Consider the following 24,591-nt stretch of genomic DNA (forward strand, 5'->3'; position numbering starts at 1 on the left):
GGGAGCATGTGAGAGATGTAGGGGATGGGGGGAGGTTTGATATGCCCAATGTGTTACTCCTTCATACTCCTGTATTGCTCTTCTGGTCTATGTGGAAGTGAACAGAACAAAAAAGACTCAGGTGATCCATACACTTATGATCAGGCTCCGAGATATTTGTCTATCATATAAAGCTATGTAATATGGACAAATAACTTTTCTTAATCATGGTTAATACATTGAGTCAGATTAGGTTTGTGCAAGTTTACAATTGCATTTTTATGGACACGTGGATGAAAATCCTATATGTGAATGCTAAAACAGGGACTGTAACCCAATGGCGAGGAGCATGGCCATACAACTCCATCGGGAAATAAATAAACTCAACGTGTTTATCGTGTATAAATAGTGCTCAACATTGAAACTGGAATAAACCATATTTTTGCCACTTTATTCTGCAGTTAGGATTCTAAACTAAACATATCTTCAGCCTCAAATACACATTTATAAAGGAAGCACATCATGGATGGTTTGGGACTGATCTGAGAGTTAACGGGCCGATTCATCTTTCAGCCTCTTTGATGCTGCAGGGAATACAAGTTCTCCAAATTCTGCGTCAGGTCCCTGTTAGCAGCCAAGAGCACAGGATCCCTAATTCAACCTAACCATCCACTCAAATTATATTGAATTTAATAAAACCTATTAATCTAGAATACTTTTAGAGATAAGAATGGTAATCTTATTTAAAAAAATATATGTAACACAGCTCCCAACCCAATATGGGGAATGCCATGGACCTTTATGGAGGCTATTGAAATCCTATTGTGACACTGTGGGCAATGGGGTCTTGGTGGGCAAAGTGAGATTAGTGAGGACTACACGGAGAAGGGGAAGTCCTCACAGGCAAATGGAGTTGAATGATGTATTATTGCTTTACATTTCTAATATTCAAGAAGTCAATGGATTAAACCAGGGAAACTAAGGGTTCCCACAGCTTTATACAGTACATTACAGCACCTTATACAATAATAATGCAAATAGAACATGGAGACACCAGCGAGTGAAGATACACCAATGAGTACAAAAACCACAGTTGATCTGCAATGCCTTGTTGGCTTCTCCAACAGTGACGGACGTGTTCAGTCCTCGGGCCCCAACATATTGTAACCCTGCCTAGGCAGGTTTATCATTCTCTTTCCCATTTGGGTTGGCTGAGATCCATTTAAAGTACATTATGCTTTTGTAGCCTTTCCAAGCAAGACTCCATAACTGGAGTAGTCCTTGGGTTTGGGGTCTGTCCAGTTTCTGATGTGTATGAGATGTCTTCTCTCAAGTCATGTTGTTTGTGGTCACAGTGATGGGGGTTTTGCTGCTTGGTCACCCTGGGGCTGTTTGGAACTCTCCACACCAGAGTGCATGATGGGAAAGTACAAGTCATCCATGTTTGGCATCACTAAAAGTTTCTGAAAAAAAAGGGGTCACGTATTAATCAAACTGTCTACTATTTTAAGTGAGTGTCACATACAGAACTTACAGTATAAACATTCCCGTCCAGGAGGTGTCTTCCATTTTACAGTACATAAATATGGTAAGACCACGAGACCTACTTCACAGGTTGTGGTAGCTTTTATTGGACTGATATGAAAACTGTTCACAGATGTTGCTGCTGTACAGCTGTATTGTTCAGAGAAACTAAGTGGGCACAAAAAGGGGAACATGTGAAAAAAACGGCTACTGGATGCAGGATTGGGTACCGGACACCGAACTGGGTACCGGACGCAGGGCTGGATACTGAACGCAGGGCTGGATACTGAACGCAGGGCTGGGTACTGGACGCAGGGCTGGGTACTGGACGCAGGACTGGGTTCCGGACGCAGGGCTGTGAAGCAGACGCAGGACTGGGTATCGGACACAGGGCTGGGTACCGGACGCAGAACTGGGTATTGGATGCAGGACTGGGTACCGGACGCAGGGCTGGATGGGACAGCTTCCCAGAAAAGGTTATAGAAATCAAAACATTAAAATGCTATGGATGTACACAAGGGAAAAGGTGGAAGAATAAAGACACAAATCAAGGAGGGTGTAAGGTTTTACAAGAGGTCCTTCTATGGCTATGCCATCAATGTATCTGTTTCTCTGTGTTATTTGGGGTACTAGCAGGTGAGATCCGGCCTCTGATAAGATCCCTGGAGATGCTCCCTTTGATGCCTTTCCCTGCATTAAGGACAGGTACCTGAAACTCATCCTGCAGTTTCTTCTCTATCCATTCTGTCACATGGATAAAAGTCACCTCTCGCTCCCCAAGTTTGGGACGCACCTTCATCTCCAGTCGAGGTGGCATTCGAAAGCTGTACCTGGAGAGTGATGATCAACGTGTACTCAGTGTGTGCCATTTTTAGTCTAGTCCTTAGTATTAACGGGAACATGACAAGTCTATTGTAACTTAAGTAAAGGGATGGAAGAGTCTTGGGGCCCTCACGGTCATCTTTAAAAATAAAGAACAGTGATAGTTGGGCAAAAACAATACAACATATAACAACCCTCTAATACCACTGCACTGCTAGATTTTTCTGGGGATATACATTTGATTAGTCTGTACTAGAAATGTGGTTTTAAAGCTACCTGCCATGCGCACTTCTTACCATATTCTGTCTGTTGGTGGAGGGGGTATATTCACAGCCAGAGTTCCTTCCAGCTCCTGGACCTCCACGGTGAGCAGCAGGGGGGTGTTGGACACCTCTTCTATCTTCCTCTTAATGAACTCATTCTCAGTTGCTCTCTGGAAGTATCGGGACTTGGTGATTTTATCCACTAAGCGCAGGATCTTGCGGCCAGTGCTGTTCCCACCCGGAGAGCTGCAGGAGAGGGGACAACCATGGAACAGTTGACTAGAAAGATGCTTCTCTCTCAATAATAGGGATGATGGGATTAGTGGTTATAATACTGTATTTTGGGTTTCTGTTTTTTAAGTACCAAAAAGCTTTAAGTATCATACTCAATAGAACTTTGTATTACATCATGTTAATTATCAAGGTCAACGGGACTATAAAAAAAGTAATGCACCTTAGATTGCTTTTTCTATGTTATGGTAAACACTGTTTTACATTTTGTGCACATAAGTGTGTAATCTAGTTTGGTTGGTTGCTGTTGCCATGGGATCACAGCAGGTTGATGGCCCTACTTGTAGGCTGTGCAGCTCCTGTATTTAGGGATATTTTTGTCAAACTGATTTACCCTTCAGCATTAGTTGGGTTGAGTTTGTCTCCCACCGCTCCTGGCGTCTCTGTGATGGGGGTCTCTTCATCCTCGGAGGAGCCAGCGCTGGAAGACTCTTCATCACTGTCTGCCAAAATCCTGGCCCTTGGAGTCCGGGTTCTGCGAGTAAGAGATTAAACACCATCTCATTGACACCCATATTTATCAACTTTCTCCAAAAGTAAGGTTCGCTCATCTGTACCCATTTGATGATGCATCGCCATTCATTAATTCTTCCAGATTTGGCTACCTCTGGATAATTCACCTTTGTGGCCTTTCCTGCCATAGGTATGACTAATACTCTTTAGGCCCCTTAGTATTATTTGCAGAGACAGTATCCAATACGGAAAAGGTTCTAAAAAGTTCAAAGTGTTTCTAATGGTTTGTTTCATGTCTGTTACTTGATCTAATAAAGAACAGTTCCTTAGTCCGTATATGAAGTGATTCATAGATACAGTTTGTCATTTATACACCATTATCATATCTCCTCTCCCAATAGATGTGTGATATTTTAGCAGCCTAGTAAACAGCAAATGCCACTTTGAGTAAAGATACAGAGTAAATGGTCCTGTCTCTGGATATAACAGCAGCAGGACTCATGACCACTTATTGTATCTCAAAACGTTTCCTAGGAAAATCCCTAAGAATTATTTGATTTCAGAGAACTATTGCTATGATTTATTGATTGTTCTCAGGAGTCTTGGGTATGACAGGAGACAAGAACGTGATTAGAACTCTCACCTAATCACTGCCTCTTTGGGATCGCCTCAGTACATTGTCCTCAGGTAGGTATGAGTCTCTGGCTGCAAAAAGTTGTATTTTTTTCCTATAATGTGGTGCTTGGGATTTGCTGCTTGGACTCAGGCTGCCTTGGCAGTCTGTTGTATGTCTGAGTGCTTTCATTTCATTGCAGCTGCAGTACATGCAGCTGAATTGGGCAGTACCGTGTGCTGGGTGTGCTTCGTCTCACTCAGAGCTTTGAAGTCAGGGGGAAAGGGTTTGTTCCACCAGTTTTCTTAATTACAAGATTCAGCTGAACAAGGCAGCCTCTCCGATCCGTGCATTGTTACTTTCTGACAAAGCGCTGATTACAGCTTTTCACAATGCCTCTTATTTCTCAGCTGGATGATCGATTTCTAAGCCGCTAATAGTGAGCTGAGAAGACACCTAAAGTTTCATGCTGGTTGATGGTGAAATCCCACTTACTCCGTATATATATACAGTTGTGTGAAAAAGAAAGTACACCCTCTTTGAATTCTATGGTTTTACATATCAGGACATAATAACAATCATCTGTTCCTTAGCAGGTCTTAAAATTAGGTAAATACAACCTTAGATGAACATCAACACATGACATATTACTCCGTGTCATGATTTATTTAACAAAAATAAAGCCAAAATGGAGAAGCTATGTGTGAAAAACTAAGTACAGTGTACACTCTTACTACTTCCATAGGAATTGAGATGCTAAGTAGCAGACCGGTGCTGCTAATCAAATGCCCTTGATTAATTGATCAGCAGCAAGTGTGACCACCTTTATAAAAGCTGAAGTTTTAGCAGTTTGCTGGTCTGGAGCATTCAGGTGTGTGTTAACACAATGCCAAGGAGGAAAGACATCAGCAATGATCTTAGAGAAGCAATTGTTGCTGCCCATCAATCTGGGAAGGGTTATAAGGCCATTTCCAAACAATTTAAAGTCAATCATTCTACAGTGAGAAAGATTATTCAAAAGTGGAAAACATTCAAGACAGTTGCCAATCTTCCCAGGAGTGGACGTCCCAGCAAATTCACCCCGAGGTCAGACCGTGCAATGCTCAGAGAAATTGCAAAAAACCCAAGAGTTACATCTCAGACTCTACAGGCCTCATAGCATGTTAAATGTTAAAGTTCATGACAGTACAATTAGAAAAAGACTGAACAAGTATGGTTTGTTTGGAAGGGTTGCCAGGAGAAAGCCTCTTCTCTCTAAAAACAACATGGCAGCACGGCTTAGGTTTGCAAAGTTGCATCTGAACAAACCACAAGACTTCTGGAACAATGTCCTTTGGACAGACGAGACCAAAGTGGAGATGTTTGGCCATATTGCACAGCGCCACATTTCGTGAAAACCAAACACAGCATATCAGCACAAAGACCTCATACCAACTGTCAAGAATGTGGTGGAGGGGTGATGATTTGGGCTTGTTTTGCAGCCACAGGACCTGGGATCCTTGCAGTCATTGAATCGACCATGAACTCTTCTGTATACCAAAGTATTCTAGAGTCAAATGTGAGGCCATCTGTCCGACAGCTAAAGCTTGGCCGAAATTGGGTCATGCAACAGGACAATGATCCCAAGCACAGCAGCAAATCTACAACAGAATGGCTGAAAAAGAAAAGAATCAAGGTGTTGCAATGGCCCAGTCAAAGTCCAGACCTCAACCCGATTGAAATGCTGTGGTGGGACCTTAAGAGAGCTGTGCACAAACAAATGCCCGCAAACCTCAATGAACTGAAGCAACGTTGTAAAGAAGAGTGGGCCAAAATTCCTCCACAATGATGTGCGAGACTGATAAAGTCATACAGAAAACGATTACTTCAAGTTATTGCTGCTAAAGGTGGTTCTACAAGCTATTGAATCATAAGTTATACTTAGTTTTTCACACATGGCTTCTCAATTTTTACTTTATTTTTGTTAAATAAATCATGACACGGTGTAATATGTCATGTGTTGTTGTTCATCTGAGGTTGCATTTACCTAATATTAAGACCTGCTAAGGAACAGATGATTGTTATTATGTCCTGATATGTAAAACCATAGAATTCAACGAGGGTGTACTGTCTTTTTCACACAACTGTATATGGTGAGGTGGGTCTGGGTTTTGAGTCTACAAGGGTTTTGTGTGTACATTAGGTCAACACATTTGTAGACTTTAATCTTGTCTAAAACGGTTACAAATCAGTATCTTGTTAACACCGTCAAGTTCCCATTAGGCCAGTAAAATAAGCACTGCAGGTCAGGCTACGCCACGGAAATGTGTTGCAGGAACTAATACATTTAACTAATAAATTGGCTCATGTACAAGCCTTCCAAGAGAGGGCCTTGAATTCAACGACTGAACACGGCACTGCTGCCTTTTAGCTGGACATCAAAATATACAGTATTATGTCACCAATTTCCCTAAACAATATCCAGCATAACAGTGGTTAACAGTACTATAATCTCCATCACATCTGTGCTGGTAGCATGTCCTAATTAAAATGAGATGGAGCAGAAGGTCTAATTAAGCTTACAAGCAGCTTCTAATTAATTCCAGAAAATTAAAACGTGCACAATCCTGTCTTTAATTTGTCGTTGTGAGCTAAAAAGGCAACGACAGTTTTTTGTTAATTCCTATTCACTCGGATCCCACAAGGGAAGGGAGAATAAACGGCAGAGTGGCCCCAGGTTTCCACCTGACCCTTGATCTCCCCAATATACAGGCCATTGGGAAAGTTGATCATTAAAGCAGAAGTCCAAGCTGCCATTTATTATTATTATTATTTTTTTCCCCCCCTTTAATATGTGCATCAATGCAATCCACACAATGATAAGTAATTAGCTAAGTTGCCGATCGATCCGTTCTCCTGTGATCGATCGGCGAAGATTCGGCTCGGGGGTTCACTAAAATGGCTGTCAGTGCAGCAGAAGAGGACCAAAGATGCAAAGTTCTGTGGGGTAGATCATGTGACCAGGCAGTGACTAGATACAATTGGTGCACAACCAGAGAGAGGGCAGGGCCCAAAAAGGGGCGTGCCAGAGACTGTTTCAGAAGAGGAAGGGGATGTGACTTTGTAAATGGTTGCTAAAGAAACAAAAAATGCTTGTTACATTATAATACATTAAAAATGTTATTCAGAGTTGTTTAAAAAAAGAAAATGCTACAATTATTTTCTCATAGTACAGAACTGATTTATTAAAAAAAAAAAAAACACGTTGGATATTGCTTGGTCTGCAGCTTTAAGACCTGGGCTGAAACGTATATACTTTGATAGGGTCCCCAGCAGTGGCGTAGCTGAACTTTCGCGGGCCCCCCGAGCAAAAAAAAATATTTCCGGGCCCCATCAATATTAATACTGACTGTCCAAAACAAGTGTGTGCAGCCATTCCACATATACATTTCATATTAATACCGACATCAATTTTTTCTCACTGGGAGGGGGGGCGCAGGATTTTCTAGGGGGGGGGGGTGCGGCGGTTGCAGAGGCCCCCGCGCTTTTCCCCCAGGCATGTAAATTAAATGCTGGGGGAGGCGTGAGACCTCTGCGACTTCCCTTACCTGCTCTCTGCCGGCTCTTCGGCGACACGTCGCCATGACATTGCGGCGTCAAATGACGTTGCGAGGTCAAATGGCAACGTGTCACATGACGTGCAGAGCCTGAGAGCAGGTAAGGGGGGGCAGGAAACGGGGAGTGCAGACAGGGGTGGTGCGAACTAAAAAGTTTGCGCACCCCTACTCTATCTCATCATCATACCTCATCATCATCTCCCCCTCCACTCACCCCTCCTCATCATCTTCCCTCTCCCCGCCTCCTGTAAGCAGCCCTGTTCTCCTCCCTCCAGCTGTTCTGTGATCAGCTCCGCACCCTCCTCCTCCGCTCTCCTCCTACCCGCCCAAGCCTGCCTCTATCTGATGAGACACAAATGTGCCGCCGACAGGGGGGGGAGCGGGACCCCCAAAGCACACGCCCCTGGGCTATAGCTACGCCCCTGGTTCCCAGCGGAGACTGGTCATGACTGAGGAAGTCAGATGCAGTGACAGAGGAGAGGTGAGAATAATTAATCATTCTTATTAATATTTATAATTAAGGCTGAGTTGAGTCCTTACAGTGGGGGGTTGGAAAGTTTATTATAAACACGTGACGTGGCTAAGGCTTCCCCCCCACCAGTTCCTGGCTTTCACACCTCCTATGTGCAAACCTGCTCTAACTACATCTGAGGAGGTGAATGGGAGCCAGAAGAAAGCCTAAAAACAGGAGAAGTGTAAGCCAAAAAAATCAAATAAGAACTTACAATGTGTATATGAAACGAGCATTGATAACAGTACCAGATTTAAACTCACCACACTGCAGACTATGGGCAGCTATATAATATTTCAGATTGTTTCCCTGCCTAGTATTTTCTGTTATAGCAGGGGATCTCCACTCAAGCCCCCCCCCCCCCTAAACAGGTCAGGTTTTCAGGATATCCCTGCTTCAGCACAGGTGGATCAATCAGTCCCTGCTTCAGCACAAGTGGCTCAATCACTCCCTGCTTCAGCACAGGTGGCTCAATCAGTGGCTCAGACCGAGCCACTGATTGAGCCACCTGTGCTGAAGCTGGGCTATCCTGAAAACTTGACCTGTTGAGATGGGCTTGAGGACTGGAGTCGAGCACCCCTGTGTTAAGAGTGAGATTTTACCCTTTTCTCCTGTCCTCTGCCTGTGGATTTTCCTCCAGTGGTGCCTCCTTCCCCAGCTTGGACAGGTTCATCTTTGTCTCCAATGTCACTTGCAAAGAGCCGCTGTAGGAAATGTCCAGATCCATCCAGAGCCCTGGGGAAATAATGCGCAGGTGAGAAGCATCAGCTGCAGAGTGAGCTATGGGTACAGGAAGGGGCATGAAGCATCATGGAGAGGATAGAGGAGGGTCCTTTATTACAATCCAGGAAGGAACAGGCAACACTGATGCAAATGTATGTCCTTACTTATTTTTATTCAGTACAGTGGCAGTATTTTTGACAGTTTGTGCTCAGAAAATTAGCCTCAAACTAATTAAATGGAAACCACATTTGACTCTGACCTGTGGCAGTGTTGACACAGTTCAAACCTTTATGAACAGGGTACTGTGAACACATACTGTTTTTATTCCTCCAATCCTGTATAACAGATGTCATTGCCGACAATGACAGGCCTTAATCAGGAAATGAATGGGAATCAAATGTTCTGGTTTGTTGACACATAATCCTTGGATTAAGCCTCCCCTGCAATTTGCGGCTGTACCCCATAACATGACTTTATTTCCTAGCTGTAATTTGTAATTGCTGCCGTTAATCTGTTGCACGGGGCTCTGGGCCCGGCCAGTAGCAGCAGCTGTTCCCAACTAAGCCATGGGATCATAGATAGAGGATCACCGAGGATCTATATATGCAGTGGGCTCGGTGCTAAGTGCAATGTGTGTGTGTTCAAAACCATTCTGTCCTTTAGAATTTACAATGTAACACGTCACAACCCTCTTTATCATGCTTCGGAAATGTGATACAAGGCTTTTGGCTCAGAGGTTTGACACATAAAAGACAGAGCAGAATGATGGCAAGATGCAGAGGTTTTGGTCCAAGCCTTTTTTTATCATATGTGACTAGTAACACGTTCGCTAACTCATCCTATTGCTCCATATAACCTCACTCCTATACTTTCCTGCCCATGCAAGCAATGGAGATTTGATTTTAGATCACTCTTTATTGGCCAGTCTGGGTGTATACATTGATATACAGTATAAGGCCGCGCTTATAGTGCTGGCGACTGAGACGCGTCCGATGACGTCACCCGTTGCCGTTGCCACTGGTGAAAGTTGTAATTTGATTTTTAGCGACGTCGCTGGGGACAAGGCCAGTGATGTCACGAAAGGGGGCGGGCCATGCAATTTGATTGGTTTAGAGATAGTCACATGTGGCGACAGTCTCCAAAAGATCAAATTTACCCGGCTTCAAAATTTTTGGTCGCTCTGTCGCGGTCACTATAAGCGCTTGCGACGGAGTTAATGTATTTGTTTTGGAGCGACATCGCGTCACCGTCGCAAGGCACTATAAGCGCAGCCTTAGGAATTTGATTTCAGTAAGGCGATTCCATGAATGTCTACCTTTATATTACCAATGAGATACATTTCTTTGAGACTGTGGCTGATTCTACATTACCTCATATCTGTAAAGTGTGTCCGTGGTCTGTTCAGGTCTGTCTCTGTTTTGCAGAGACGTGCTGCTTTGCACTCAATCTCACAGACATTGAGTGGTGTGAATTTGGAGAGAATAACATTGAGGATGTGATAATTCATTCATTTGTGAGCTTTCTGCTCTGGCAAGAACTGAGGAAAACACTATACTGTCTGAAGTGTGAAGAATCTATTTAAGATTTTAAATGAAGAGTATGAAGGCCTTAAATTATCAGACAATAAGTCCACAAGCCATGTGGCAAGAGGCCATATTTATTAGATAAGTCGGCAAGCTAAGGACTTGAGAAAAGCTTAGATATTACAGCAATTGTGATGAAATGCTAACTGTTAATTCCCTATCTGCTGGAAGAGCGCATAATACCCATAAGACTTTAAGTGCCTTATTGCAGACGCGATTGTATTTCCAACACCAAGCCATCATGAGATTGTAGTCCAGTCCTGGCTTCCCAAGTATCCCTTTCCATAGAAAATAATGAGGCTTGTGAAGCAGAGGGCCAGGGATGGAAGAAAGGACGGGACTAAAGTCCGACAATGACACGAAGTCTGGAAATGTAAGGGTTAGTGGGCTCCTCCCTTACCTCTCTCGTTCATAGTGGGGGCCAAGGTGCAGAGTATTTGGGGCAGTGATGTCCCCATGTCCAGATCTGTAAGGGTCAGCTCATTCATAAAGTGTGGCAGCTGTAGAGGGAGCAAGGTTACAAAATATCAATTTCTGTGTTACCTTATACAGAGTATTGAGAGAGACAGGTCGGCGACCCTGACAAACAGCCGGATATTTATGTCTGCTAACTTTATCAATAAATAAAAAAAATAAAAAATTAGACTCCAGATTAAAATGTTGGCTGTAAATAGCAAGGCATTGGTAAACGGTCCACAAACTAATTGAGGATGTCTTAGAGTTTCAACTCCCATTGGATCCTGTAACAATTATCCGAGCCAAACCTATAGAAAATCTTAACCCATCCTCCCGTATGTTAATTACTCATATAATGACAGCAGCAAGATGCGCCATTGCGGTGTTATAGACACCACCACCCCCTCCATCAACAAGACTGGTCGTTCAAAGGGTGGAGGAGGTTACGCTTATGGAGAGATTGTCCGCTTTCTTGAACTATTCAACTAAAAGGTTCTATAGAACCTGGTTACCCATTGATCCATATTTGGCAGGGGTAGCCTTAGATACCGGTACTGTAGAGGATAAATCATTTTTCTAAGAAATCTCTGAAATTGAGCTTCATATCACAGCTAATATTGTATATCTCTTGAAAGATCGAAGAAAGAAAAATGTGACTAGAGCGCTAAAGTTTAAACACCAACTAGGTATAACAATAGTGAAAAATAACCTTTAAATAAAGGTAGGCTGCCTAGTACCTACTGCTAGTACAAACAGAATACAACGTGAAAAAAGAAAAACCAGGCGTCAAATGTTCAAATAGAAAGTCCTGTGATCCTCAAAGAATCTGCGCGGGTGCTTGACAGGCCATGAAACGCGAGAGAAAAAAAAGCACACGTGCAGATTCTTTGAGGATCACAGGACTTTCCATTTGAACATTTGGCGCCAGGTTTTTCTTTTTTCTCTTGAAAGATGCTTCATTGTAACATATGTACTAATTTGGTATTGACTGAGTATGTGTAGGTGGGCGGAATACCCTCTCCCCAGCCCCATTCTTTCGGTTTCTGTAAAAAAAAAAAAATTGAATGATAAAAAATAAATAAATGTAGGTTCTAGTCCAGATTAAACGTTTATGCTCCAGAACAATGGATCTGGAGAACGTTGTTAAAAAAAGTGAATCCGATTTATTTTCCCCATATGGAAACCAAGGAGATTCAGGAGGACAGTGGTCTATCTGAACATTCAGGCATCTCCTTGAGTATATGTTGGCACAAATGAGTCTAGTTTCTGTTCCTTGCTCACGTAGACACAGGGTGGTGCCGTTTCATACCTACTTCTCATTAAAATCGTACCTTGATTTTACTCAGCTTCTTCTGGATCTTGTTGGCCACCAGATCTTCCCAGTATTTCTCCCTCAGAAAGTCCCAGAAAATCCGTCCGATCAGCGCATTTATCCAACACACGTGAGGGTTGGTGGAGAGGGAACGTTCCACCAGGTGCTAGAAAGTAACCACGGGAGAAGATAATGCCTCAGGTTTGATACATTGTCACAGGTTTCTTTAGAAGCACATGTTAATGCAGGCTCACACCTGGCAGTTTCATTGACATGTAAACAATGGAAAAACCTCAGAGAAAGACATCCTAAGAAATTAAAACACCAAGGTAGATGTGTGTGTGTCAAACATCCCCTCCCGTAAGGCTGGGGCCATGGTACCGCAGACCGTGCGGAGGCGTCCGCACGCTGAGCGAACAGACTGTTCGCGTCCATGTGGCGTGCGGATGCGTGCGCGCGCGTTGTGCAAGAAATCAGTTCAAACTGATTTCTTGGCGCGACAGGCCGGTCACGTGAGCGATTCACCCAATGAGGGCGAACCAGCTCCGTGACGCCCCTAGGAACGCCCCCCACGGCCCGTCCACCTTGGCCAGGGAAAGCAACCGCTTACCTCACAGCCTCCGCACGCCTCCGCGCGGGCGAAGGCACCATGGCCCCAGCCTAACTCTTCATGCTGTCCGACATACCCATTCCCTGTAACACATGCTCATACAAGAGGGTTCACATGATGAAAAACACCTTTACAAATTGTTGTTAAAGGACTAATGTGTATGTTCACACACACACACAAACACACACACACACACACACACACACACACACAGTTTCATTTTCAAGGGCTGTAAGTATTGGAGAGCAAAACATAATGACCTTTTTCCTTGGGGTGGGGCTGCTGGCCGCACTCTGAGAGGGGCTCGGGAGGGGGCTTCCCTGCTCAACTGGAATAAAACGGGACATGTAGGCTGTGTAATCCAGAAGGATTTTCTGTCTGACATTCCCTGCCAGGTCCCTGTGTCTGAATAGGCAGGGGATATCCTCTGTGCTGCCCCCACTGCTGTAACTGGGTGCCCCCCAGCTGCATGGGCTGGACAGCAGATTTGTAAGAAACCCTAGAGGGAGTTTAGACAGAAGAAGACAAGGATTGAATAGGATATACACTATAAACCTCCCAGCAAAAACACATATTATCTGAAACGTTGAGGGCAGGTAGGAAAGTACTTGGACCACCAAGGCTGACCATTATGTTGCACATGCTATCAAGACCCTGCCTTATCTCCAATTAGATTCTTTTTCCTTGACCGAATATCTAACTGCTCCTTCCCTGGCTAATCACTGCCTCATAGATCCGTAGTATCCGGATTCCCCTGTATTATTTGGGCAGTTGCACTTAAAAGCGACGCTTACAAGATATAATATAACGGCATGGTAATAACAATAAAACCCCTTGGAATAATTTTTCTTGTCCCTAGAATTCTTAAATTCCTCATTGTATCTAGCACCTCTGCTGGGAGGCTGTTCCTTGCTTCCAATACATTTTTCATGAATACATTTTTTTTCTCATAACCCCCTGTAAGGTAGCCACACTTAGGCTGAAATCTATGTTGCCTTGTTCTGGACTTTCCTTCTCTGACAAATACTTTCCTTCTCTCCCTAATATGTTTTGCCTGCATGTTCTGGCATCCCAATAAGTCCAATTACCTGTTTTGCACTCATTTCTGCTGGCACTTTGTTGGCCATTCACGGAGCCCCTGGAAGCTCTCACCAGCTGTTGGCACCATTCTTCCTTCTCTCTTCCTGTTCTTCCAAACATATACAAAGTCCCTGCCTTGCATTCACCCAGTGGCTTCGGGGTGTTCTCTGGAGTCAGTCTCACGGCCTCTCCCATCACAGCTTCGGTATCACAGGAGTCTGAGCTTGTGGAGCTCAGCTCGTCTGTGTCATAGAGCTGGATGCAGATTGGATATTTTTTGTTCCATATTCTCTTCCTGGCCAGTCCGTGTGGATAAAGAAAGACCTGCAGCAAATACGCCAAGGAAGAGAGGATCCCTTAGTCTGGTAACACAGTTACTAACATTCCTAGACATTTACAGGACTCGGGAGATATGCTTTGGCCCAAGCTGTTGATGGAGTGGGACACTGCACATACCCACAAAATATATGGTGGGAAGGAGAAGTGGAGGAGACAAGGAATAAAAAAAAAAGGAGTGCAAGGGTTCAAGAGGAGGAAGTAATAAAGGAGATGAGAAATTAGGTGTAGAACAAAGGAGGAATCAAGTAGTGGGGGAATGGAGGTCAAAGAAGGTGGAAGACGAAGAGGAGGACAATGGAAGACGGACAAGGACGAAGGGATAGGGAGACAATAGCAATGATGATGGGGTGAGCAGGGTGGGATGTACAGTTAGATTGGACCTGGGGTAATACATTTCTATCCAGGGCCACATGGGCACAGCACTGATTCTCAAAGCTGTGACATCTGGGTGGCATTTGGGACACTGGCGAATGCTTTTGTTTAACATAGTTTTCTTTGTAATGAATAACTATAATATTTGGCCGTTCATCTCTATTACCTGAGCATTGGTCAAGTCGTTGATATGATGACTGATAAACACAGCCTCCGGTATCTCCTCCCCAAAGGTGGATCTCCGAGGCACGTTGTTTTTTGGGTATGAGCGTTTTAAGGTCGTACCTTCCAGGGTCACAAACACGGAGTGCGTGAGTGCTGGGTGGTAGGTCTCAGGATCATACAAACACACCTCATTCATCCAGCCCTGGGAGTCAAAGAAAAAACAAGTTGTTTCACCAATATTATAGTGTTGAATGCTAAATAGCATGGGAAAAAGGCATATTGAGCTGTGTAAAAGACTACAAAGCATAAGCAATACAATAACATTTCAGGAAGACTTTCCCTAAATCAGTGATGCTCCACTCCAGTCCTCAAGCTCCCCTCCCCCCCCCCCCCCCCAACAGGTCAGGTTTTAAGGATATCTCAACTTCAGCACAGGTGTCTCAATCAGTCCCTGCTGTAGCACATGTGGCTCAATCAGGGGCTCAGTCTTTGACTGAGCTTGTGATTGAGCCATCTATGCTGAAGCTGGGATATCCTGAAAACCTGACCTGTTGGGGGGCTTAAACCCTAGATTCATGTGACTTACATCTTGGATCGTTTACTTAAGCAAATTAGTAGGCTTTACATATGCAGAGAAACAAGGTGAAAAATCCTGATACCCCATTACATGGGCCTATTCTTTAGCAGGATTGCATGTCTCTTCATATTTGTAAGCCAAAGCTCTTACTCTTTTGACAAATGTTAGTTTGAAATAGCCCCATAGACACAGCCCCCTGAAACAGCTGTGTCCTGCTGAGTCTGTGCCCCAGCTTATCTAGTCTGCCACTGTGACAGCAGAACCCACCCCAACCCACCCCCTACAGCTGTCCTTACTGCTGGGTTCTTAGAAGATCTAAGAGCATTGCCCAATTCCAATAATGTTTTTTTCGTGGACTTAATAACTTGCACAGAAGACGCAAGTGCAGTCATGCTTAGTATTGCTTTATACAGCAGCATTTGTCATTTTCAGAGGGGTGTCCAGCAGGAACTGTTTCCCAATAAACAAGATTTATGTCATGGTTAATAATGTAGAGAAACTGCTCCCCCGTTGCACAGTACTCAGAGGCTTGCAGGCCTTTCCTTAAACTGGTGAGCTATGTAGTATTCTTCTAGAGCTATTATTAGCTAGGATTAAGCAGCAAAATAATGCCTCATTGGCCTTTTCTATTCATCTTAAGAACAACAGTCTGTACACTGCAGATCCCTCGGTTAAAGAGATTCATAGTTATAACTAAAATCAACAAACAGACTCTGGGCATTGACTTTCTTTTCCTTTTCTAGTGCTGCAGTGTACACAGTGCTGTATGTAGAACTTAGAATCTGATTTTGCTTCCTTAAGCACGAGGCGATAAAGCAATTTGCCCAAGGTCACAAGTAGCTGACAGTGGATTTGAACCGAGTTCACCTGCTTCAGACAGACAGAATTATTGAACTACTTCTTCTCCCATGTGAAGTATAAATTTGCCCCTCCCATCTATATACTTTGTTGGTCTTTTTTTGTTTGTTTTTTAAACTTGTATTTTATTGAGAATTTTCACAGCAGTATACATACAATTTGCTGACTTTTTGGGGAAAGGGTGGGGAAAAGAACTCCAAAATAAAGTAAAACGAAAAAAAAAAAGGGGGTGGGTGGGGTGGAAAGGATGGGGGGCTGTTACTATATGCGAGAGCAGTTTGTTTTTCGCTCTTGTGAGAGTTGGGAGGGGTTTGTTCAGGAGAAAGCACCACGGATCCAGGGGGATGTCTGCATCAAAGATTCTCCAGGTCCAATTACGGACCTGGCTCTATAGGTCAAAGATCTCCGGACAGGTCCACCACATATAAAGAAACGTGGCCCTCTCTCCACATTCCTTTGGACAAAGGGGGGAGTCACCTGGAACATACGTGGAGATGGCCACTGGAGGTTTATACTAACGGTGCAATACCTTGTATGCATTGTCCTTGATTACTGTGCATATAGAGCAGCTAGCCACTGCATTACAAATACCACCCCTGTCCTCTGAGTCTAATTCTTCTCCCAGGACTCTTTCCCAAAGCTTAACGTAATTAGGTCCTGCTCTGGGACTTAGTTTCTGGGAGGGAGAGACTACTGTACAGCCTTGATATAAGGTTCCTCTGAGTCTCGGACCTTGTTGGTCTTTCAACTGAATATGTTTGGTGTGTGAAATGACATCTTCTTTATCATTAACAATGCTATGTTGTGTACATATGTCTTACCCTCAGTACATCAGGCTCCTGGGATTTTGCTGCTGCTAAATGGGTTTTAAGCTTCTCCTGCAAGAAACGAGTCTGTCTGGAGGAGTAAGTGGTGTTGGGCACCAACAATAAAATGACAAAAAAGCCCAACAGAAATCCACTAGCCAGGCCCAGAAAAAGCCCCGAGACGTAGGATGGAAGAGGCCAGATGAAAAAATTGTAAGCCAAGATTGCAACACAGACCAGGGCTCTGCATGGCACATCATGGTGAGGCTGGGTCTGGCAGCTGTCCCTAGGATGAAGCAGAGTTTGATCGTCTGTACCATCATCATTAGGCGCCAATTTTACCACTTGAATCACATCCCCGTATGAGCAGATTTTGTAATTGTCTTTGCATGTGTTTTTTTGTCCAGGTTTTGCTGAACTTTCTGCAAAGCCCAGACTGTCACCCTCCTCTATTCTTCCATAAATGGGTATTGTGTTCCTTGCATCAAAGATCCCTTGATCCCTAAATTGGTTGGTTGGGGATTCCTGTGTGCACGATACTGGGGACATTGTTCTATATTTAGGAGTTGCACTAGTCTCCTCCCCTATAATCTTACTGAGCATACTCAGGGGTTCCTGCATTGCCTCTGACAGCCTCCTCTTGGTGTCTTCCAACCTGGCCTCTACATCCTGCACGTTAAAAAAGCCTCCTTTGCTCTCTGATGGAGACATGCTAGGGGAGGAAGGAGCTGTCCTGGAGTCCCCATTCCTGTTCTTGGTTTGGGTTATCTGCCTCCAGAGATGAACGTTGAGCTTGGAGTCTGACTTGGACTGTGTCACCTCGGGTTCCAGGCGGGAAATCTCCGTAGAAATTGACTTGACCAGGTTAACTAGGGGGTGAGGCTTGAGGGCTGAAGAGTCTTTGGAATCGATTTCAGTGGAGAGAGACTTCACCAAGGTGATCAGAGGTTTGGAAGTGGGTGAGATTGGCAGTAGAGGGAAACTGCTTCTCTGGGTGTCATTACACAACAACACATCGCCCACACGCTCATAAGGTGCTAATGCTAGCTCGTTCATCCCAATCCCGAGGTGACTTGCTGACTGCACATCCCCAGGTGATATGGCATTCTCAGTGGTAGATGCTGCCCCGGCATCATCATCTTGATCCAGTGAGAAGATCAGTTCAGTGTCATCCAAGTTCTCCCAGTTGTCTTCGCTCTGCGCTGTGGTTAGCTGGATGGTTATCCCTTGTGGAGCCTGTGGCACATTCGCTCTTTGTGTTGACGGCAGCACAGGAGCGCAAAGCACAGGAGGACCTGCTCGGACAGGACTGACTTCGGATGGGTACGACATTCTTCACAGCATAGTTTTATTTCTAAAAGGAGAAATGATAGATAAATAATACACGGAACAAAAAGGAAAACGGCACTTTTGTACATCCTACACTTAATAACAAAGGACTTAAAGGATGTGATGATATTTAATCAAAGAAGATCATTGGTGATATAGTAGTATGCTGATATACCTGGGAAACCTGTGGTGTATAAGGCTAAGGCCCCGCTCCCAGAGTCAGCGCACCCGCGCTGCATACAGGCGGTGCGCTGACATACACAGACCGCGATATGCGGTCTGTAGGGAGCGGGAGGTGGGCGGGAGTGGGAGGTTTGACAGGGAGGGGGGCGTGGCTTGAGTGGAGGGACCCGCTACTCTTCCCCCCCCCCCTCCCTCCACGGGCTGCAGGTAAGTAAAACACACACACACGCAGGCACTCATACATACATACACACAGAGGCAGGCACTCACGCACTCATACACACACACACACGCGCGCACACACAGGCAGGCACTCATACACACACACACACACACACACACTCAGACAGAGGCAGGCACTCACGCACTCGGGCACACACATACACACACACAGACAGGCACGCACGCACTCAGACACACACACAGACAGGCACTCACGCTTTCACTCCACACTCCTCCCCGCTCCCCGGAGCCTCTTCTCCCGAAGCCTCCCCTCCCCATTGGCTCACAGTCACACCACGTGACGCATCAACGCTAGGAAACACCATTCTCTTATGTCTCCTAGCAGCTGACGCGCCACAGCGTGTAGTGCGTTGTGCCGCCAGGGGGGACCGGGACCGGCTCGGTGGGGATTCCCCTGCTGGTGGGGAACTCGCGTGTGGCCGCCCGCGCCAACGAGCGCAGCGGGTCCCAGGCCTTAGCCACCTTTTGAATACAATTGAGCATTCCATTCTCTAGTCCAGGAGTGATCAACACCAGTACTCAAGCCCCTCCCAAAAGGTCAGGTTTTCAGGATATCTTGGCTTCAGCACAGATGGCTCTGTAATCTTCTCATAGCGATTAGAATCTCACAAGCACACTCAAGCAGCAGAAGCATCTCAAGCTTCTATCTTGCTGCCCATGATGGGCAGAGCGAAGTGTAAATGACTTTGTCGCAGCCCCCCGTATGCTTTATTACTTATTATCTGCTCATTCTGGCCCTGATCATCATTGTGCCCCATCTGGTATAGTGTGCTAGAGGTTTTTTTTACAACTGAAGATAAATGAATGACCTAATTTATAATGGCAGCATTAAGGGGACAGGGCGACTTCTCAGAATCCAGCCAGGGGGGTCCGATCATACACAACCTCTGCAAAAGAAACATCACGCTCCCTTCCAAGAGTGGACACATCTGCAAAAGTCACTGTGATACCAAGTCTAGCCAATGAAATGAATACATGTTTACCTATATATCTATCTAACTATATCACGGGTGACCAACTCCAGTCCTCAGGGGCCACTAACAGGTCAGATTTTTAGGAAATCCCTGCGTAAGCACAGGTGGCTCAAAAAAAAAAGGCGCAAGAGAAACAACAAAAGCACAATTAGTATAATTACAATCAAATGTCTATATAAAAAGGAACATATATCACAGCTGCGTGGTGACCTCTTCGACTGAGCCACTGATTGAGCCACCTATGCTGAAGCAGGAATATCTCCAATACCTGGCCGGTTGGTGGCCCTTGAGGGCTGGAGTTGGCCAATGACTGAGCCACTGATTGAGCCACCTGTGCTGAAGCAGGGATATCGTGAAAACCTGACCTGTTGGTGACCCTTGAGGAGTTGGCCACTCCTGAACTATATCATACAATGTATATATGTAATGGTCTACTTGTCTATCTAATATATACATCAGATATTGTATAACATTAGTGCTTATGCAAAGTAATATACTGTGCAGAAACAAGAAGGTGAGGTTCCCTGCATGTAGACAGCAACGTTTCACTTTATAAAGAATGGCAAATCCAACGCTTTACAATGCAACCATATGGGTTGTTTTCCAAAGCCGGAATGCGTTATCTGACGCCTGAATGCGTTATCCAACGCTCACCGCCACTGATTAACATGGGACTCACTTTACAATGGTTTCACTATCCAACGCTACATCCAGAACGGATTTCATTGGATAACCGAGGACTGCCTGTACAACCCTTCCACTGCTCCACATCCCTATACAACCCTTCCACTGCTCCACATCCCTATACAACCCTTCCACTGCTCCACATCCCTATACAACCCTTCCACTGCTCCACATTCCTATACAACCCTTCCACTGCTCCACATCCCTATACAACCCTTCCACTGCTCCACATCCCTATACAACCCTTCTACTGCTCCACATCCCTATACAACCCTTCCACTGCTCCACATCCCTATACAACCCTTCTACTGCTCCACATCCCTATACAACCCTTCCACTGCTCCACATCCCTATACAACCCTTCCACTGTTTCACGTCCCTATACAACCCTTCCACTGCTCCACATCCCTATACAACCCTTCCACTGCTCCACGTCCCTATACAACCCTTCCACTGCTCCACGTCCCTATACAACCCTTCTACTGCTCCACATCCCTATACAACCCTTCTACTGCTCCACATTCCTATACAATCCTTCCACTGCTCCACATCCCTATACATCCCTTCCACTGCTCCACATCCCTATACATCCCTTCCACTGCTCCACATCCCTATACAACCCTTCCACTGTTTCACATCCCTATACAACCCTTCCACTGTTTCACATCCCTATACAACCCTTCCACTGCTCCACATCCCTATACAACCCTTCCACTGCTCCACATCCCTATACAACCCTTCCACTGCTCCACATCCCTATACAACCCTTCTACTGCTCCACATCCCTATACAACCCTTCCACTGCTTCACATCCCTATACAACCCTTCCACTGCTCCACATCCCTATACAACCCTTCCACTGCTCCACATCCCTATACAACCCTTCCACTGCTCCACATCCCTATACAACCCTTCCACTGCTCCACATCCCTATACAACCCTTCCACTGCTTCAAATCCCTATACAACCCTTCCACTGCTTCACATCCCTATACAACCCTTCCACTGCTCCACATCCCTATACAACCCTTCTACTGCTCCACATCCCTATACAACCCTTCCACTGCTCCACATCCCTATACAACCCTTCCACTGCTCCACATCCCTATACAACCCTTCCACTGCTCCACATCCCTATACAACAGCTTCTCTTATCTTTGACCTTGATGTCTCTTACAAGTGGTTCAGGTACAGTGATTACTTCTAGAAGATGGGAAAATGCCTGGAAAGCCTGCAGTGGATGCACCTATCTGGTACACTAGCTTTGTGGTTAACCCACTGGCCTCTGACGTGGGAGACCCAAATTCCTGCCCCACAGTGTTAGCTCCCTGTGCCTCAGACACTACGATTAAATTGCATGCTCTTACATGACAAGGGACCCTCGTTTTCAGGCTGAATTTGCTAACACGAGTAAATAGATAGAAGTAAAAGACCCTATTAGCAGACGAGCATTGAAACAGACACTCACCTTCTGCAGGATTCTAATGAGGTTGAGTATCGCTAACGTGCATTTTAAGTGAAACTTCTTTGTCTTTTGCCACACAAATTTTATTTGCTTGCTTGGTCTGCTATGTGGAGTATTTTGTTGTGTCCTTTCCTGCTGCCTTCTAACCCACCGTCACCTAATCATAAAAAGCAGTTCTACATTAGAGATGTGTCTATGGCTGTTTGAATGATGAATAATACTAACATTGGGCAGTGAGTGGGTAGCCCAGCTATTGTCTGGCATCAGTAGGATCTGTGGGGTACCTGTTCTTTAAGTAGAAAAGGCTGCACAGTGAATAGTTTGAAATGTGCAGTCATACTTCTACTGCTATATTTTGCAGCACGGTTGTTGGCAGGGGGAGGGGTTACCCAAATATGATCTGCATTCTGCAGCTCTAAAATAGAGGTAGCGTTTTTTTATCCTGTGATGGCCAGTCACGTCTATCTATAACCCTCTCACTGCACTGCAGGGCTGGGGATGAGCTGCCAGTCAGGGGTGTTATCTCGGCATTAGAATGTTGCAAAGGAGACATACCTTGTGACTCAGGGGCTGGAGGAGACGTTCACAGCTCAGGGTAGCGTGTGTCCTCAGGCTCCCCCAGGGAAAGACACCAGGGCTCATGTCAGTGCACCGGAGGCTGGGAATGGTCAGTGATCTTCAGCGTGTCTGCGTATTTTCCGCCAGCAGGCAGCAGGAGCCAAGTGCAGGGCACTGCAGGGATCTGTGAAGCTGCACTGTACCAGCTCACATCTGACACACACTCTGGGTGCTGCATGTGCACACAGCGAAACAGGCATCCAACCCCTCTAGGGATGACATGGGGCTGGAGGACACAATCTCAATTCCATTCGGTGGATGAAGAAAAAAAACGAAATGATTGGCCCTGCAGAGAGATGTGTCCCGTAAATCTCCTGCCTCTGGCATCTTTCATGCCTTCTCGCTAAATGTCTTCTTCCTATTATGTTTTATTATTATTAGCCATTATTTTTTTTATTGTAGCCCTGCATCTCCTTCTTTCTCCCTCCCCCCCTTCGCCCCCCCCCCACCCTTACTGTCTTCTCTTTCCCTATCTTCCCTTTACCCCCCTTCTAAAGTTTCTCTGCATATCTGGCCTCTGTATCAGCACATTCTGTGAGAGGTTTGTAGTTCCATCCTCAGTGGGTCTGTAGATTATTTCTATGTCCCCTGGTTAATGCTGCATTGCTCTGCACAAAACATCAATCTTAACTTCCCCTATGGTTTTTTTTTTAGCCTTAGGTCATGCCTCATTTAACTGAATTGTGAGCTGTTATCTGAGTATACCTGGAGGAGTCTGAGCAGAGGCACTGCTTGGGGCAGCTGATGTCCTAGAGCAGTGGTGGGCAACACCAGTCCTCAAGGGCCACCAACAGGTCAGGATTTCAGGATATTCCTGCTTCAGCATAGGTGGCTCAATCAATGGTTCAGTCATTATTGCCTAAAGCCACCAACAGGTCAGATTTTCAGGATATTCCTGCTTCAGCAAAGATGGCTCAATCAGTGGCTCAGTCGAACATCTGACCGGTTGGTGGCCCTTGAGGACTGGAGTAGGCCACCCCTAAGCTAGCACAGGGGGTGCAAACTTTTTCCCCTGTGCACCCCTGCCAGCTGTCCCCTCAACTCCGTGCCCTCCCTCACCTCCGCTCCGGTGTAGGCTCCGGCGTCATGACATCACGTTGCCATAGCAACGTGACGTCACATGACATCAAGGTGTCACATTGCCATAGCAACGTGACGTCACATGACATCACGGCGTCATTTGCCACCGCGTTGCCATGGCGACGCTTGTGAGAAACCGCCGGAGCCAAGGTAAGTTAGGTTTACAGAGGCCTGGCAGCTCCCCCGGCACTTAATTTAAGTGCCTTTGGGAAGCGTGCGGGGCCTCTGTAAACCCCGTGCCCCCCCCCCCCCCGCACTCAGTCTCGTGCCCCCCCCTGGGGGTCACACCCCCCAGTTTGCACACCGCTGATCTAGCACATAGCGACCCTTCTTACAACTCTGCACTGTTGACTTCTGCCAGATAAGATTTGGTTACAGGATGCTCAGCTCTCCTGGCAGACGGTGAAGATGCATCAGCTACAGTGTGAGATAAGTGTGTCTGCGAGAGAGGGAAACTGCAGGTGAGCGGCGACATGGTCTGAGCAGGAATCGTGTGTTCATCAATTCTTAATGCGCCGTAAGGACGTGTGTGTGTCTCTCTCTCTCTCTCTCTCTCTCTCGTGCAAACCTAGAGATTGGCCTGATTCAGGGCCTCATAAAAATGAAATGACCAAGTTAAAAACTCCAAATTAAAATGGAATATCAACTGCAGCACTAAACACTTAAGCTATCTAAAACAGGTAGACCTCCCCAGGTTGTCTCAAGAAAATCAAAGTACTTTTTCAACCCTTCACCCAGGAAGAGGGTACCAAAGCTATAAAGTCCTGAAGAGCTCTGAAGCCCAAGGCCCGGTTGTTTTTCCCCGAATATTTATTAAAATAAATTCTCCCCTCTTTTGAGACCGTATCTTCTGAGTCTGTTTAATAAATTGATGGAAAGGGGCCAATTCCTGTAAACCACGCTAGGAACTACTGTAAGATGATTTGAATCCAGAAGGAAGGCAAAGACCCAGACAGCTGTAAGAGTTATAAACCAATCTCACTTATCGATGTAGATTTAAAGATCTTCTTGAACATGCCTGCAACTCGTCTGAATCATTTTCTCCCCAAATTGATTGATCCAGACCAGGTGAGTTTCGTACCG

General features: G+C 45.4%; 1 protein-coding gene across 2 annotated transcripts; it reads right to left on the bottom strand.

Annotated features, from left to right (window-relative positions):
- Positions 1-409: 409 nt before the first annotated feature.
- LOC142463248 (testis-expressed protein 2-like) lies at positions 410-22,795 on the bottom strand. Of its 2 annotated transcripts, XM_075565750.1 has the most exons (13): positions 22,366-22,795; positions 21,814-21,967; positions 16,949-18,287; positions 14,694-14,894; positions 13,825-14,140; positions 12,997-13,235; positions 12,146-12,292; positions 10,759-10,858; positions 8,655-8,787; positions 3,214-3,354; positions 2,622-2,834; positions 2,213-2,333; positions 410-1,442 (listed from the first exon to the last, which is right to left on the bottom strand). In XM_075565750.1, the coding sequence occupies exons 3-13, from the start codon at positions 18,263-18,265 to the stop codon at positions 1,329-1,331; spliced, it is 3,042 nt and encodes a 1,013-aa protein (XP_075421865.1). In that variant the 5' UTR covers positions 18,266-18,287; positions 21,814-21,967; positions 22,366-22,795; the 3' UTR covers positions 410-1,328. The 2 variants fall into 2 exon arrangements, with proteins under 2 accessions (XP_075421865.1, XP_075421866.1); XM_075565751.1 differs by lacking the exon at positions 21,814-21,967.
- Between the last annotated feature and the right edge of the window lie 1,796 nt (positions 22,796-24,591).

Source organism: Ascaphus truei, chromosome 11 (genome assembly GCF_040206685.1).
Source record: "Ascaphus truei isolate aAscTru1 chromosome 11, aAscTru1.hap1, whole genome shotgun sequence".
NCBI lineage: Eukaryota > Metazoa > Chordata > Amphibia > Anura > Ascaphidae > Ascaphus > Ascaphus truei.

Coding starts and splice junctions, on each gene's coding strand:
- LOC142463248 (XM_075565751.1), bottom strand. CDS start 18,265: ATGTCGTACCCATCCGAAGTCAGTCCTGTCCGAGCAGGTCCTCCTGTG. Junction 14,895..16,948: donor AGGAGCCTGATGTACTGAGG/GTAAGACATATG, acceptor TTTGACTCCCAG/GGCTGGATGAATGAGGTGTG. Junction 8,788..10,758: donor CCCCACTATGAACGAGAGAG/GTAAGGGAGGAG, acceptor TTATTTCCCCAG/GGCTCTGGATGGATCTGGAC.